Source organism: Haliotis cracherodii, unplaced genomic scaffold (assembly GCF_022045235.1).
Source record: "Haliotis cracherodii isolate W230 unplaced genomic scaffold, xgHalCrac1.p SCAF_1, whole genome shotgun sequence".
Lineage (NCBI taxonomy): Eukaryota > Metazoa > Mollusca > Gastropoda > Lepetellida > Haliotidae > Haliotis > Haliotis cracherodii.
The window spans coordinates 5,166,536-5,184,752 of NW_027266264.1; the positions used below are offsets into that span (position 1 = coordinate 5,166,536).

Below are 18,217 nucleotides of genomic sequence, written 5' to 3' on the forward strand. Positions count from 1 at the left end.
CATGTAAAATAATAGTAGAATGTTAATTAATAAAGTTTGTTAGAGAAATAGATTTTTTAACTTATCATGCATTACTCTTTTATGCATCCACTGCTTGTTCTTGACAGAAAGAAGATCTGTGTGAGGCCTTGGTGAAGAAGAAGTTGTTCCAACTGGTTGTATGGCTAATCCTATCAGACAGCTCCCACGTGATGACAGAAGTGATGACGTCACGTATCACCACATTACTGCTGTTAATCAGAGAGAACAGTCACCTGTTTTGAGATCTCATCTTTTCTGTGAAAGTTCCCGCCAATTCTCCCTGTCTAAATTCATCAACATTAGCTGAACAATTCCTCAGAAAAGGCGATAATACTCTCGAAGAATGTACCTTCCTTTGGCTTCTGGTGCACATGATCTGCACCCAAAGTTGAAGAACTTCACAACCGATTCGACATTTGCTCATCATATGCTTCCGGGTACACACCTAGGGATTAAATGATGCCCAGTGAATGGAAATGATCACTTTGCTTGGTAGAATACGATCATTTAGACCAAGGTATTTTATACATTCAGCTTGATCTACAAGATACATCGTTAATTATATCATTCTTCCTACGAGCGCTCCGTCGACTACACAACAGAGTTACGGTGTGCCTCCCTTCATCGTCACCTCTATATAAGAACAGGAGTGCCTTTACGACTACCAGGGGATAGAAATGATCACTTTACTTTGTACTGTGCGATCATTCCTTCCAAAGTTTTCCATCTGTTCAGCCTTAACTACTTCATGCAGCTTCGACATCCCACTAACCGTTATGTTGATGCTTCGGAGATTGGTTGAGGAGCAGGTTTATTTCATCTACATGGATTTTGGCATTGGTTTGCTGACGAACACAATTTTCCATGTATCGTCTAGGCACAATGTGGTCAGAGACTCTCCTGAAGTTGATGAGCTGAGATCGACTACGATTGCCTCCGATCCAACAGCTCCTTGCGCCTTACATAGCCTGTCCATTGTTATACCCCCCACGTCAGGAGTCATTTCAGCTGATCGACAGTAGAGTTGAATGCCTTAGGAAGTGTTTTCATCACAGAGTTATCCTTGGTGACCCACCTGTTTGTCGACACCCCACCTATTCGTTGATGCCCCACCTGTTTGTAGACACCTCTACAGATTGAGGTGCGCATCTAGAGGACCAGACGATCTCATGGCCGTGGTCCAGCGCACTTGGCACATCAACAACTTGGGAGTTGAAGGCGCTCAAGCTACATCACACTGGCAGGAGCGCCTCCGGTACACTCAACCCGCCATCTCCACTGACTACCCCATGGTGGTCTGCTGCCTGTGCCATCAGGGGACGACTCACGCCCTGTTTCAACATACGTTCTGATTCTTACTTCTGATATATCGGCTGGGTCCACATGTTCTGGTCCAGCACACTCACAGATGTTGGAACGCTCTGAAGACCAGACAAGGTAGCTCCCACAGAGTTGAAACTCCATCCGGACGCCTTCGTTCTTGTCTGCCAACACCTTGGCCACCCCAACCTTGACCTGTTTGCCACCAGCCAGAACTTTCAGATCCGTACCTTCATATCACCAGTGCCAGATCCACAAGCCTGGGCAGTTGATCCACAGTCCCCTGTGAAGGGCAAAAAGCGCTCACTTTTCCACCTCCAGTACTCCTTCCAAGGGTCCTTCAAAAGATCAGGTCTACCAAAAACTTTGGCCTGACTTTAATGTCTTGGTGGCGTGCGAGGGGCTGGTTCATGGATCTCAAGGAGATGTCCGTCATTGACCTCCTCGAACTCCCAGATTGGCCAAATCTGCTGATCTACCCTCACAGCAAACAGCCCCACCCTGCACCAGACAGGTTACATCTTCATGCCTGGTCCATCTACATAGAGCCCTAAGGGTAACTCGACAAGGACGGCGAAAGCAATGACCTTGGCGCTCAGCCCGTCTACCAGGGGCCTTTGTGATGGCAAGTGGTGCTCCTCCGGGAGTTTCTGATGGGAGAAACCCAAGGACCCTGCCCCTTCATCACCCCAATTCTTTGACTGTGTGTCCATCATGACCCTTAGAACCCTGGCATGGGATCTGAATGTGGTCCTTACCCTGCTGAGAGGTGCGCCTTTTAAGCCTCAACTTAGGATGGTCTTCCTCTTGGCTCTGGCAACAGCGCCACATGTGAGCGAACTACATCACTTGTGTTAGATTTGAGCGCAGAGCGCATGGGGCCATTCATCTTGGGCTGTGCTGGGATATCATAGCCAAGAACCAACTCCCAGGACAGCTTGATATAAATCCTTTACAGTTCCACCCCTGACTTCGATAGTGGGGGTTCAAGGTGAATAGGAACTTCTACCATGTCCAGTGTGGGCGCTGCGATGCTTCAATCAATGCTGCAAGAATTGTCAAGAACAACGTCACGCCATCTTTCTTCAAGCTTATGAGGACTGTATCCTCTGAGAGGCAACAACCCTCATGATATCTGGGGGGTCGCCTCTGCCATGGCGTTTCACAACTGCTCCACCCATGCCATTATGAATCGATGCTTCTGGCGTTCGGACAGTCTTCACCAGCCACTACCTGTGAGATGTCGCCCTAGAAGCCGTATACACAGCTTTGGCCCTTTTGTGGTTGCCCAGCTGGTCATTGCCATAAGACGCCTCTGACACTTCCACATGTCCAGAGCTGACCTTCCGACCTCTACAGTGCCTGTCACCCCAGACTAACCGACCTCTACAGTGCCTGTCACCCCATACTAACCGACCTCTACAGTGCCTGTCACCCCAGACTAAAGATTACATGCTGCCCTCATTGTCATGGTACGTCAGTTCAAGACTTTAAACTCCGTTTAATTTCTATTACTGCAATGGTACCTGGACATCACTCTTTCCTTCCCTGTCGACAGGAATGGTCCACTGATGCCGGACATCACAGTTGCTGCTTGGAGAGTTTATTGAAGATCACATCTGGAGGTATGCCCTCCTACATACCGTCAGATGCAGATGCATTAAGGGCCAATGCAGGATAAATTAAAAATCAAGTAAAATCCTAGATATTTTTTATGTTTGTATACATATCCTGCATAACATCGTTTAAGTGGCTCAACCATCGCAGAGCTGCCTCCTCACGATGTTTCACGATGTTTCAGCAGTAATGTGGTGATACGTGACGTCATTACTTCTGTCGTGTGATGGGATTAGCCACACAACCAGTTGGAAAAACTTCTTCTTCAGCAAGACCTCACACAGCTCTTCATTCTGTCAAGAACAAGCAGTAGATACATGAAAATGTAATGCAGGATAAGTATATAAATATAAAAAATATCTAGGATTTTACTGAGATTTGTACCACATTTTGTAACTATTTCTTCAACCTACAATGGGAGATGGGATATTCAATTTCCAAGAAATGACGTCGACTGATTTCCAAGAAATGACTTTTAATTTGAGTGTTAATAGGCTTCTTCTGTGTTTACTATGTATCAAGTAATATGCACATATTGAGATCCTGAGGTCTTGATCCAATGTGTGTTATAATCATGATCTGACTTTCACTGCTGTACAGTAAATAACATGATTAATTTATGACACTTTCCCACACTGCCTGACTTGCACCTGAATGACACTTTAATATGCACATGTAGAGGTCAATATTCATAAAGTGACACAATTTTAAATGTACAACGTATCCATCAGGCAATTTTTAATGCATAGATGTGCATCCAGTATGCAAAAATGCGTGGTTTGCAGAGATGCCCAGCATTACAAATTTGGCAGAATCTCAATGATATTTTTAACCAAATTCTGCCATACGATCAAATGAAATATATTCTGAATTTTGTACAACAAACATTGCCAGTAGATAATCACGATATTGAATCATTTACCTTCATCAAAACTAGTCAGACATGCTAATAATGATTGCTTATTATTGTTGAAAATTACTAATTTCTAGTAATTTGAGACTCCAGTTATCCCAGATTTGACTCCATTTGGGCTGGCATCTTAAGGTTTTGATGCAGAAAATATCAAATCTGTGTCCTGACAGTTGCAAGGATTTCTACGTGAAGTTTTTTTAAGAAATAATCTTTTTATTTATGTAAAGAGTAATAATCATGATAATAAAGTCTGATGTAGCATTGTATAGTATGACTGGACAGGCTGTCACATGAATCGACTGGAACCCGAAAACTTGAGATTGGTAATGGGGAAGACTGTATACATCCCATACATGGTATAACTGGTGTAAATGTACAGTTTAAATAGCATTTGTCTCACTGGATGCGAAATAGTGTGTCCTATGCATAATAATCGAGAATAAAGGCAAATTATGAGAGTCCCATGGTATGTACACTACTGACTTAAGACTATTAAGTGGTCTTGTCTGTCCCTATTTTTGAACAAGTGAATAATTAGTGCTTATTACATTGTAGCAATAACCATTTTTAGATGGAAATGACATTTCTATTATAAGGAACAATAGAGGTTTAGAATGGTCCCAAGTCCATGTTTGATGTCCTTCCAAGTTTTGTTTCAAGCAAGAACAACTAAATCCATACATCTTCTTACACTTGTGAGGGGCGGTCGGGTAGCCTAGTGGTTAAAGCGTTCGCTCGTCACGCCGAAGACCCGGGTTTTTGATTCCTGACATGGGTACAATGTGTGAAGCCCATTTCTGGTGTCCCCTGCCGTGATATTGCTGGAATATTGCTAAAAGCGGCGTAAAACCATACTCACTCACTCTTACACTTGTGTAAAGGTATGACATCATCTTCCCAAGGCAAGGGAAAGTCCAGTTGTCACCCTTGCCTAACTAGGCTGGCATTTTTGGGCTCGATTGTAGTGCCACCAGTGGCTATTATGGGTGATATCCCTCCTATTGACCAATCAGATTCTACCTCTCACATAACTTGCATCCCCTTCAAGGTGGATTTCAGAGGGGGACTTTTAAGTTGTCTTAGAAATCTTATGTACATAAATGTGTCATGTAAGTAAGCAGAAACAATCGGACAATCTGCATGTTGTTATTATCTTTTATGTTTTCCGTTGTAACCAAGAGAGTAAGTCAGAAATGCATATAAATACTGTTGAGTATGAGTTTGTGTTAATCATGGTGTTCCGTATAACAGAAACTTTGCCATTTAATTTTCAATTTAACAATTCTTTTTAATGTTACTATTTTTAATTCCCTAATTCTTGCTACATTATTCTTTCAATGCATATTCTGAAAATATTGGCCAATATATGCAGCAAATAGATGAATGGATCTCTCAAAGTAGGAGAAAATGCAACTCAGTGTAACATTTTGCACTGTCTACTGAAGGTTGAAGAGGGGGGACTCAACTTATGTCCCTGTGGCATCCAGGGGGTTAATACAATGTCAGCTGTCAAGCATGGGCAACAATGTATACTTCAGATGACAAAGAAATTTGATGAGTCTTACTGATGCCCAAGAAATGTTTCCTTTTTTTTGAAAACCAAATATGTCCTATTTTAAGTGTATAACACTGATGTGGTTCACCAGGACATAATTCATTCGGCATCTCCCTTACATTAGGTCTAATCCAAAAGTCTGCATCTAGTAGCATTTCTTTGGGCCATGTAAGCTCAACTTTGGTTTATAGTCTTTGTTTAATATCTACTGATTTATGAAGCCAATAGACTGTTTAGGCTATGAGACTAAAATGCTTTAATATGCATCAATATGTTGCTTGAGGTCACTATCCTTTCATCCATAAACATACCCAATCCTCAACATGTTCCTGTGATTCCAGCTAATCTACGGTAGGTACGGCAATGTTAGGAGGGGGTGGAGATGATGATTCTGTGGCATAAGGTGCAAAGCTTCACCGTCAGTATAGCATGGTACATTTCTCAGTGCAAACAGTGGTTTGATTATTTACAAACTGCCTTGATATACAGTAGGGCTTGGACGAGCCCGGATACCTAGGTACCCAACTCCCTATTATCCAACCCTATTACGGTACCTGCTGTAGGTCTCAAGAGATTGGTACAAATTGTCCGATAGGGAATTCTTTACCAGAGCCCTGGCAAAATGTTTTAAGGTATACTATAACACAACCTGGTCATACACAACTGAAGTTGACTGAAGCCTTGTCTTTATTTAAACATATATATTAGTCAGAAGGAATGCGTGAAAAGCCAGAAAGAAATGTGAACATTCGTGACCTGTAGTGTATTCACATTGTTCTGGATCATTTTTGCCTTTAAACAATATATCAAATGATTAACCACGGGTGGGGGTAGTCCTGTGGGTACCCGGGTCCTACTCAGTACCCACACGACCCGAGTACATGAGCATGCTGAGTTACCTGTCCGTGCCCAAATATAATGGTAGCTTGAATATCGCTGATTAAAGCATAGCATGGCATAGAGCAATATACATGATTAACAGACAAGCAAACAAATCTTAAATGTTTTAATCAACCTGACCATTAAAAGGAATAAAATGAAGTTGTTACCCATTAAAGGTGTGATGTATTCATGTTCTTCTGACTTCTAAATGCCTATCAAAGACTTTACCTGAACAGGTTTCCTAGACTCGTATTCAGCCATGATTGTCAGATTGACAATACTTCACCTGTGAATACCTGAAAAACATTGATGATGGCTGGGCTTGATAATGGTACCTGGTTACAACCTCAGTAAACTGGTAGAACTTATTTAGAAATGGCTGACATGCTTGTGACAGCTGGGTTTTCCCACATCATGTTTACAAACAGGTAAAATAGCAGGCATGCTTGAAAGTCATAGCATTAAACTGGAGTTTTAATAAAACCGACCCAGTGTATTAGACAAAATATTGTTTGAAAAATGAAAATGTCTCCGAATTTAAAGATTCTGTGTTGTCCTTTGTCTAAAAGAATATGATGAAATGCATATTTGACATACCAATCACTTTGTATTTATCTTGTACCAATGGCACAGCAATTGACCGATAATATTCTCTTGCTAGTTAGGTGATGCTGCTATCTCATTGTCTGGTTCATTTGTTGTAATCTGTACATGTTCCAGGGGCTCAGTTCGGCTATTCATATCATGTATATTTTCAACATAAGGGAACTGCTGACTACAAAGACTACATTCAGTCTTTCTCATGCCAGAAGTATCAGAAATTAATATAAAAAAGTACCATTTCATCTGAAGTTCTTTTGGATGTCATTATTATAATGTAGTTAGTTCACAATATAATGCATGATAAACTTATGAAATCAGTAGTGTCTTTTATGGGATACAACATGTACATGGCATTTTATATACCCATTGTCAGTTAAAGTATCCTATGTATTTGCATGATTGTACATGTTGTGTGGTTGCTTGCAAACAATAAGTTGTAATGGAATTTTTGTCACATTAGTTGTAAAAGCTGCGAGGTTGGGGAATGTATTGGGATAATGTGGAATCGTGCCCCAATGTAATCCCAATCATTGCCAGTGATCAGGGTTTTGTACCTTCCAAATTAGTACAGGGGCACAGGTGGCCCAGTCGTCTAAGGCGCTGTGATTCGCTGTGCAGAAACCTATGATTGTGGGTTCGAATCCACGTTTGCCCCAAGTATGTTTCTAGGTTTGTCAGCACCATGTCCGTGCTTGTTGGTTTCACCGAAGTGGTAAACTTCTGAGACCTGCACCACTTCGGGCTTTCCTCCCACATTAAGCTGACACGCCCCAATATAACCAGAATACTGTTAAACCCAACTCACTCACTCCAAATTAATACTGAAAGACCCTTTTCCCTTGACAGTAGATAGCCCATGTAAGTCCCAGATTTGGGAGTACTGTAACTGAGGTATTTCAGGGCTATTTCTCCTCCTGACATGAACATGACAAAGCATGCACGTCCTGAGCAGTTGCTGTTTGTCACCTGAAAAATATTTACCACTTCACAGGTAATTTGGTTCGAGTGGCCAGTGCATGCCTTATGAGAAGGAATCATTTCTAGAAGTGAGCCTGAGTGAGTCAGTTTGTGTTCAAAACATATCTTCTAGTATGAATAGTTTTACTCGTCAGTTTTGAGCTCATTTTTCTCTCTTAAAATCAGTTTAAGGAAATGTTGATCATAATATATGGACTTTTGATATCTAGTATTTACTATACCTTGGCCTTGGACTAATTGCTAAAGTGAGACTGCTGACAAAGTGAAAGCTCAACTCCTCAAGTGAAGGGTCACATACACAATTCAAAAATATTTCAGAAAGCTACCTGACCAAGTGTTATCATTGTTTGTTTGTTGTTTAACGCCACACTCGGCAATATTCCAGCTATATGATGGCCAAGTCTTATCGATATTGTATGTGATAACGTGTACACATGGAACAAATGGTTGTTGATTGATTCAAAGATCTGCTATAGTGTTTCGAAGCTCTGTTTGAATGTGTTTGTCTGGCAGTGAGCTGTAAAATCAGGTTAAGTTATATGACCCAGCCGGAGGACTCCTTGACCAGTGCTGAAGCTGGCTGGCTAGCATGGAGGAGGGAAGCGTGAATGTTGTGAAACAGTTATTGATTATTTGCCTGGTGTTTGTTACGGGCAGAAATGGCACTAGGCAGCAGGAACAGAAAACGAATATGATCTTGAAGATGAGAAATAATAACTGCCTGTTTTAGCTTGTGGTACATTGTTAATTAGCACAAATCTTGACACTGAGCTTAGTCCTGACTTAGTCATTTTATTTCATGTGTTTTTTAATCAGTCAAGGTGATAATAATAGGCGTATTCCTCCCGTTTCACTAGATCATAGGAGAAACTAGAGAAGTAGGTTATTTTGTGAACTAACTGAGACTCAACATTCGTTTATTATCTCCATCCACTAGTACAGTAAGTTTATTAAGTATTGACACTCTACTACATATCAGTCTCTGACTTCTCAACAGTAGTCAGTAATTTTGGAGACTCACAGAAATGTGTCAATGGCGAACTATTCCGATTTCAACTCACCTTGCAAAACACTTTGAGATATTTTTATATGGTTGGCCAGGTATCAACATCTGCTTTGCAGTTTTCTATAATTCATTTGTATAGAAGATGGAATCATTTGTGAGAATACTGAATACTGTACTATATATTGCATAGTGTACTGTGGTGTATGAATGATTCTTTCAGTACTGAATAGTGTACAATATATTGAATAGTGTACCGTGGTTTATGAATGATTCTTTCAGTACAATGTTTCTATATTTATTTATTAACAGATTAAGAAGGATTATTTGTCTTCATCATAAATATATTTGGTATTCAGGTAATGTAGATAAAATTCCAAATCAAGTAACCATGGTAACATGAGAAAAGTATGCCCTTAGAACTAAATTTAATAAACCATCAACTTGGACAATCACATTCTTCATGAATATCTTCCCCTTTGTTTCCACATCAATTGAAAGAGCCCTGATGTGAAAAAGGGAGTACTTTCAGGCAACACAGACCCAGTAGGTGTGGGTCAGTAAGTACTATGGTTCTCTTTTGTATTTTTATTCAAAAATGAATTGTCAGAGATGGTTTGTTGATGTTAGTTGCAATGTTTCTTGAACTCAAAATACGAAGAAACATCTGTTTCTTTTTTTAATGTTTAATATGGATTTCTCAACAGCTGTTTCAAGATGTAATAAAAAACGATTTGAGCTGCAAGTGTCAAAATGGGTCAGTCAGTCAGTCACAGCAGTAGAAAGTAACATTTTTAGTCCACTAGTCCTCATAATGATAACATATAGCAAAACCCTTATGAATGGCAAGTTTCTACTAGTCCTTATGATACCTTAACTATTGGGCAGTTTGGCAAGCACTACAGGACTAGTGCCAATTTCTAACGCTGCAGTCATGAACAATGCTGAAACTATCATTGATTTTGCCTTGGGTAAGATTATGAAAAAACATTTTTGGGCCTATGATTTGCTCATGATTGCATGGACAGGTCATTTCATTCATTATGTAAGTAGAAACTTGTTTTGGAACCTTATGTGTCTATCCTCCATTGACAGTTACTGACATTCTCTGGACACAAATGATTATGCAATAATACATGTAAATGGCTGAGATATTGTGTGAGTGAGTGAGTGAGTTTGGTTTTACGCCGCTTTTAGCAATATTCCGCAATATCACAGCAGGGGACACCAGAAATGGGCTTCACACATTGTACCCATGTCGGGAATCGAACCCGGGTCTTCGGCGTGATAAGCGAACGCTTTAACCACTAGGCTACCCGACCGCCCCTTGAGATATTTTGCACTGACCATGCTGACACATGTGTGCCTAAGCTTGTCTAGTTATTAAGGCTAAAAAAAATAATAGGCTTTGTTCTCATCATCATAAAGTCTGCCGCACATTTCGTTTTTATTTCCATTTTAAAAAAAATATAATAATCCTAATACTTAAAGACAATGGGATCCAATATAGCACACAGTTACTTCCCTTTACATGCACTCTGCTTTGCTGTGTATCTTGTGTTATGGTCATGGTGGCAATAGGAGTGTGTGTATGCTTGTTTATGTAGGGAGGTCCTTTGCCAGGTTGATTTGATGATACACAACTGTTTATTTGGTTACATACTAGTTTGAACAAGCCACAACATATAAAACCACCGCCCACCTGCACTATATTTTCAAACGTCATTGCCTGAGAACCAATTCTTATATTGTTTTAAGTCTCAGCAACCACATGTAAATGAGGATGGTTTAAGATTTTGGTTTGATGTTCAACTCTGCAATCAGCATTATTTCCACTATTTCACTGTGGTCTGTAAATAATCGAATTTGGACCAGACAATCCAGTGACTGATGTCATGCAATTGGGATACGATGACATGTATCAACCAAGTCAGCGATCCTGACCATGCTGACAACCCGATCTGTTAGTCGCCTATTACAACAAACATGGGTTGGACAGAGCTCCAGATAACTTTTTGAGCAATTGAGTTTTTACTCGAAGGTTTCTACTTTATATGGGTTATTACATTTCTCATTGAGTAACCAATATTTTTTCACTCATCTATTCATCACTCTTTTGTGTTTTTCCCAAAATGAGCTAACATTTTGAGATTTCAAAAAAATAAAATAATGTTTCAGAAATATATATATATATATATATATATATATATATATATATATATATAAGCATGATAAGGGTTCTAAAACTAAAGGCTTGACTTGAAAAGTAAATTAGCTTGTAATTTTGCTTTGGAGTTAGCTTCATTGGGTATTTACATTTGAGTTTTGCATTTAATGCATGGGTTTTATGTGCAAGTTAATTGAAAGTAATTATGTTTTGAATATTTTTGGGGGGTATTTTACGCAAATACGCAGCTTATCTGTAGCTCTGGTTGAAGACCTATTATAACCCGGATCTTCATGGGTCCCATCATATATCTATCTCTTGTATATGATTTTCCAACATTTATTTGTCAAGTGTCAAACTTGATTGTCTCAAATGATCACTTTATCAACATGATCAAAAACTTATATTTTCAGCAGTTTTACCACTGTCAATTATATTGACACTGGATGTTCATGGACATTCATCGGACACAACTCTACCTTAGTTGCATGTGACTTTTAATTTGCATGTACATGAGCTGCTCCAATGTATCACCTGTTCGAAAAGCTCACAACAGTGATACATATTATGTAAAGGTACAATAAGGAGATGTCACACTTCAGCATGTTTAGTGCATTATTCACTGCAGTAGAGTACATGTATACTTGAACTGGAGCTCTGATGTCAGAAGACCCGGTAAGATCCAGTGTAGAATTGGTCTTCAGCAACCCAGGCCTGCCGTAAAAGGCGACTATGCTTGTCGTAAGAGGCGACTAATGGGATCGGATGGTCATGCTCACTGACTTAAATGATGTATGTCATCGATCCCAATAGCGTGTATCCATGCTCATGATATTAATCACTGGATTGTCTTGTCCAGAATTGATTATTTACAGACCGCCGTCATATAGCTGGAATATTGCTGACTGCAGCGCTAAACAACAAACCAAACCAAAATCTGATTTCAGAACTATTTGTACCAGTTGTGAGTGAAAGTATGAAAGGAACAGAAACAATATTAGTTGTCCTTTCTTGCAGACTGTCAATGCCCAAGCAGGTATGGAGCTGGTTTCTGCAATGAAGTCACTGGTACATGCTGTCATGAGTACTGTGTTGGAGGATGCAGAGGGACGGCAATGAATCAATGTATCTCCTGTCGGAATGTTACTTACAATGGACATTGTCAGCCTGCCTGTCCAGCAGAGACTTATATGGTGAGTTGAATTACCCAAAAAAGCATTATAGCTTATGAAATTGATGATTCAACAGTTTCCCTGTTTTTATTGTTAATGATGCCATGATCTGTTGAGAATGACAATATTCTGAAAATATCCCAAATAGATTGTTGAGAAAGATTGTTTCATTATCTACTTATTGAATATATAACTGTTACAAATTGAACAGAAACTTCACATGCTGATGGGACTGAGGCTGGTCCTTTAAGACTAATGAGCAGTGTCTAAGGAGATAAGCAAACTGTACACTTTGGTAGATCATAGATGTCAGAGGGTCTCTTCCTCTCTTCCAGCAACTAGCTTCCTTATGCTAAAATGTACAAGTTGGCATGTTGTTTTGTCACCGTACATGCCATTAGGGATTTGAGTATTTTAAAGTATTCAAAATTAAATTATCCTGTAGTCTTGTCTGGGACATCATGAATGCAACTGAACTTCAGTCACTGTAAAAGATATCCATGCTGCACGCAGATAGCACAAGAGGATTGATCTATTGTGTTTTCCATTTTACAGTTTATGAACAGGAGATGCTTGCTTGACAGAGAATGCATTAACATCAGTAGGAAGGCAGTGGCGGACCACTGGAAGATTATTCGCCATGAAAACACCAATACACCATCCCCTGGTCTTTGTGTGGAAGAGTGCCCAAATGGTTACAGTGTTGATGAAAAAGATGCAACCTTGTGCAAGAAATGTGAAGACTACTGCCCTAAAGGTATCAGAATTGCCTGATATTTTTTTACACACAGGTTATCAGTAGTTAAAATGTGACTGAATAAGGAATTAATGTTTATCTCACCTGACTGAAACTGAAGTTTTTGTCATGGCCTTTTTGTCGGGTGTCACAAAATATGGATTCCACAGCACAATATTGAAAAAAACACTATTTATAGCCCTTACTCTTTGCACTTGTACCATGCTCAAATCCAATTTTTCGATATGGCCACCTCATCAGCCATTTTTAAAAAGCTATTTATGGCCATTACTCACTCATTCTTTTGGTAAATGGATTTATAATTTCACACGGGTGTAGTTAGTAGTGTGTCTCAACATATATGATTTTTTTGGGTGGGTGTGTTAGTTATTTTAAATGTGCATATTTGACTCTGAGGGACTGAACTTCGATACGTATGTTTCTCATTACGAACATGTTCATGTATGTCATTTTATCATATTTTGTTTTGTTTTGTGTTTGTGCAGAAAATATTTAAGTATCAACAAAAACAGTTAACAACTTTTGTTGTTAAGTGACTTGTCTTTGTTGACATTTTAGACTGTTGACTATATCCAGATGAGCTACAGTGCTGTGGCACTGTTTTTAGCAGAACGAGAAACCTAATTAAAATATGCTTGTGACTTTTCATCATATTGACAGGAAGTATGCTACAGACATATACAAATATATGGCTGTAGAGTAATCTACTTCATTTCTTGGTCTTACTCTTATAAATGTTCGATAGGACATTTTTCCGTTTTGTTAATAAGTAGATAAAAATCTTTAGGACAATTTTGATAACAGTTGGTCATTGCCGCAAAATATAAATCTATTGGAAACTCATTGATATCAGGTTTGACATATTTTATTTTTAGTGTGACATCTAACCATGCTTTGGGACAAGTTGGGTACCATCCAAAATCTACTTATTTTGCTTAAACCACAAGTCTGAAATGACTAGTTTTCATTGTGCAGTCCAGTCTCTTAACTTAAACTGTCACATTTCACACATCTTTTCTAATGATCGATTTTAAACAGTGTTGTTCAGTGCTGGTAGTCTGGGGACATTCCCTCTCATTCTGACTTCAACATGCCTGTTCAAGAGCAGATCCAACTTTTTGGAAAAGGAGGGTGCACTTGAAATATGAAAATGATAGCATATGAAAGTGATAGCATATCATTCAGGACACAATTTGCATCTAGAGCCTCTATTTTATTTCCGAATGCTGATGCTGACTCCTCTATGTCTTTAGATTCGACTGAAGGTATTTCTTGCTTTGAGGAATTTACTAGCTGTGTACTTTCTCATACCTCTTCATCTGGAGTGGGGGCAGTCAGGTAGCCTAGTGGTTAAAGCGTTCGCTCGTCACGACGAAGACCCGGGTTTGATTCTTGTCATGGGTACAAGGTGTGAAGTCTATTTCTGGTGTCCCCTGCCGTGATATTGCTGGAATATTGCTAAAAGCGGCGTAAAACCATACTCACTCACTCATTCACTCACTCATCTGGAGTGCCTTCGGTAGCTCTGTTCCTTTCCAGAAAGGAGGGTGCTCCCATTTGGAATGTCTGTGGCACCATGGTTGCTTACATGCACCTATCGTTCACTCGGCGTCCCCTGGATACTGCTGGGTTGGCTGTTAAACATTGACAATGTCAGTTACTTTGGCTTGTGAGGAACAGCTTGCTAAACTATTCTTCTTTTTTCCTCAGAGTGTTTGGGAAAGACTGTGGACAGCATTGAGTCAGCTCAAAAACTGAAAGGCTGCACAAAGATCAAGGGTCCTCTTGAGATTCAAATCATGGGTGGAAGTGAGTCATGTCTACTACTTTTCTATATCATTTTCAAAAATTGTTATGGATTTCATGTATACCTAAGCTTTGAAATGAACTTAAATTTGTTCCTTCCTTCAAATATACATGTATATTGTTAAATTAATATTCATAATACATCAAATGTGTTGTTTTCCGCCATTGATTTTTTTGATATTTCACTTCTAGGTAATATTGGGCATGAGCTTGAAGCTAGTTTGGGACAGATTCAGGAGGTCACCGAGTACATCAAGATCGTCCGTTCATATGCTCTGTTGTCTTTAGGATTCTTCAAGAATCTGCGAGTTATTCATGGAGACAAGAAGCAGTATACCCAGTGAGTGAAAGAAATTGCAAAACCATAAAAATGTTTCAGTTGTTTGAGTGTTTGTTGACTTAATTTAGACAACAACGTAAGAGACAGCATAATTTTGAATGTTGTATGCAGTGTGTTTGTTTGATAAGTTTTAATTTCATTCACAGCATGAGAGTATTATAATCGTCAAGATTTGTACAATCACTGTCCAACACCTTAGATGATGTACATGGATAGTTTTTTGTTGAACTTGTTTGTTTTATCTGTTCCACATCCATTTGGCTCACTTTCACAAGTGTGTACATTGATGACAAACTATTCTCCATTATTCAGAGTATATCACAAGAATATTATAAACTGTACTGTTTAACATTAGGCAACAGTAATATATAAATATATATTGCCTTTGTGTTTGCAGCTACAGTCTTCTTATAATGGACAATGCCAATCTTCAAGAATTGTTCCCAAAAGAAGTGTCTTCAAATATTTCCATCAAAGCTGGTGATGTTGCATTCCACTTCAATCGAAAACTGTGCTACCACAAAATTACAGATTTCCTAACGAAGATTAATGTCAAGTATACAGACAGTGATGTTAGTCCCCTTACGAATGGAGATCAAATTCCTTGTAAGTATCATCCACAAGGTATATATATGTGATGTGATAAGAACACTACGTAGACAATTCCTCATACACTAGTGTGTACTTGGTTGGAATAATCGGTCCCTCCGTGACAAAATGTACTGGAACTGCATATTTGTGTAAGCCTGTGTCATCTTCCATGGCATCTCTTGTTTTAAGGTTAGTCTCTGAAACAACATCCCAATTGTGCTACTTTGTGTAACATTATAACTACACTGTTTACCTACTTCACTTGTTTTGTATATATATTATGCAGTTAACTGTCATTCAGCATGTAACCGCACACACTTATTTACTTTGGATCGCAGGTTCTGTGAAAAAGATGGATCTTGAAGTTCGCGTAGGACCAAATTTTGCCATTCTCAGCTGGCAAAAGTTTAAACTGGCTGATAGTCGTCAGCTGCTTAGCTATGTCATCAATTACAGGGAAGCGTAAGTACTCAATTATGGTTGAAGGTCCCCTGAACAGGCAAATTGTCCATGTCAGTGGTTTGTGGATTGTTAACCAAATATTTTCTTGATCGTGTCAGAAACTGGTTTGTGACTTGTGTTTGTTTGGTGGTTCAACTGGTTGTAACAAATCTGAAAGAAAGACAACCACACTGTCTATGAATCTAAAACATTGATAATAAGGTTAGCAACACAATCAGATATTTTTATGTGTAAAAGTACTTTTTTAGGGGAAAGAGGCAGAAAATATAACTTCTCGATTTATTATTTTTTTATCTTCTTTTCACAACTCCAAATACTGTGGGAAGGGAAACTGAATCAAAGCTTAGAAAATCTCATGGATTCTTTCATTCAAGGCTAAAATTCATTCAGCTGAAACAATCATAATAATATGTGTTAGACAATGATATGATTCGTTCATGATTATATGAGAAGCTCTACAATGGGATTCAAATTTAATTTTGGCATTTAGATTATGATTAAGTTTAGAATGTTAAAATTAAGAGAACAACAATGAAAAATAGCACTCCAGAAGATTACATTAATCAATCTGAAACTTTGTGAGGATAATGACTAGAAGCTACTTTTATGCACCAGTCGCTGCAGTCATTGTTACATGATGTTTGGGGGGATTTTAAATATGTCTTTTGGGGGGAAACAATTCTTAATGCTGTGATTCTTGACTTGACTGTTACTATATGATGTAATGCTGGACATAGGTTGACAACCTATTCACTTAATAGGAATGCAACACAACACTATTAAACTCTAGCCTTCTAAATGCCAGTTGAAGATGAAACTAATGACTGTTAAATAGCCTGACACGGGTAGGTTTGCATTTGATAAGTCCTTGAAGCTGTGTCTGAGAGATTTGTGTGTGACATTCTAGAGTTGTATTTATGATATGATGAGGTTTGTTTTATCCACAGAAAATCCAAGGATGTGAACATTTACCAAGGTCGAGATGCTTGCATGGATACAACGTAAGTGTCTGGGGGGAATTGACAAAACTGTTTGGTCCTTCGAAGATTTCATGGAAAGACCGCTTATTTGATAATATTATTACCCCGTTAGGAAATTATTGCTGTCACTAATTAAACATTTTATAACCAAGTACTGTTTATAAGAATATCTGGATATATCAATATGTGTAAACATAAGTAAATCATACCGTAGACGATGATAGAGATGGTATTTAATGGTACACAATTCACCCAAACCTGTGTATTAATGAAAAGGCCACCATGCAATCCAAGAATTTTCACAGAACTTATGATTGCATCTACAGCTGGAAGACGTATGATGCCAACCCTGATGACTACAAAGATCCAGATAACATAGTGGAGTTGGTGTTTGGCCTGAAACCATGGACTCAGTATGCTGCCTATATCCAAACCTACTCACTTGCTACAGCCAATGAAGCTGCTAACAGTGAACTCATGTTCTTCACAACCCACCCGTATAGTAAGTGCTTTTACTGTGTTACAGTCATCAATTATGTTTCACAACATGCAATTCCTGCATTTCCCTTGTTGAGATTGAGGGCAGTAACTGGTGCTGTAGTTAGTCTCATTAGAATTATATCTTTGTTCTTGCTACTGCTAAACAAAGACCTGAGGACATCCCATTGCGGGTTATGTCAACCTTTCATCTGACCAATCAGAGCATCGCTTATCAGATCATGAAAGTGACAGTTGAAATGTGATGTTTGATGGTGCAACCTCGAAAAAACACACACAGGGTATTCCGAATGACAGGAATGGGCTTTATGTCGATATTCATCAAATCTAGACCATCTATTAGCCATTCCAGAATGTTCTTTTGTTCAGTTTTTAAGTTTTAAATGAGGTACATGTCCAAATATGTTTTGAAGCGTAGTCGCCAGTTTGTAAAGCTCGATTAAACTGCCTTCTGATTGGCTGTTGTCGGCTTCTTGATAGCTATTCCGTTGGTTGGTCAAAGTTCATGAAAGGTCAGTCAGACGTGACCTGTATTGGGATGTCCTCAGATCT

At 39.0% G+C, this 18,217-nt stretch overlaps 1 protein-coding gene across 1 annotated transcript in view; it reads left to right on the forward strand.

The window, feature by feature from the left end:
- Window positions 1-18,217, forward strand: part of LOC139471689 (putative molluscan insulin-related peptide(s) receptor) — a 42,300-nt gene that overhangs the window by 7,249 nt on the left and 16,834 nt on the right. The window contains exons 3-10 of the mRNA XM_071254148.1: window positions 12,077-12,252; window positions 12,787-12,988; window positions 14,699-14,797; window positions 14,987-15,134; window positions 15,532-15,740; window positions 16,064-16,187; window positions 17,135-17,188; window positions 17,494-17,669. Coding sequence (XP_071110249.1) covers window positions 12,077-12,252; window positions 12,787-12,988; window positions 14,699-14,797; window positions 14,987-15,134; window positions 15,532-15,740; window positions 16,064-16,187; window positions 17,135-17,188; window positions 17,494-17,669 — 1,188 coding nt within the window. The remainder of the gene's footprint in view (window positions 1-12,076; window positions 12,253-12,786; window positions 12,989-14,698; window positions 14,798-14,986; window positions 15,135-15,531; window positions 15,741-16,063; window positions 16,188-17,134; window positions 17,189-17,493; window positions 17,670-18,217) is intronic.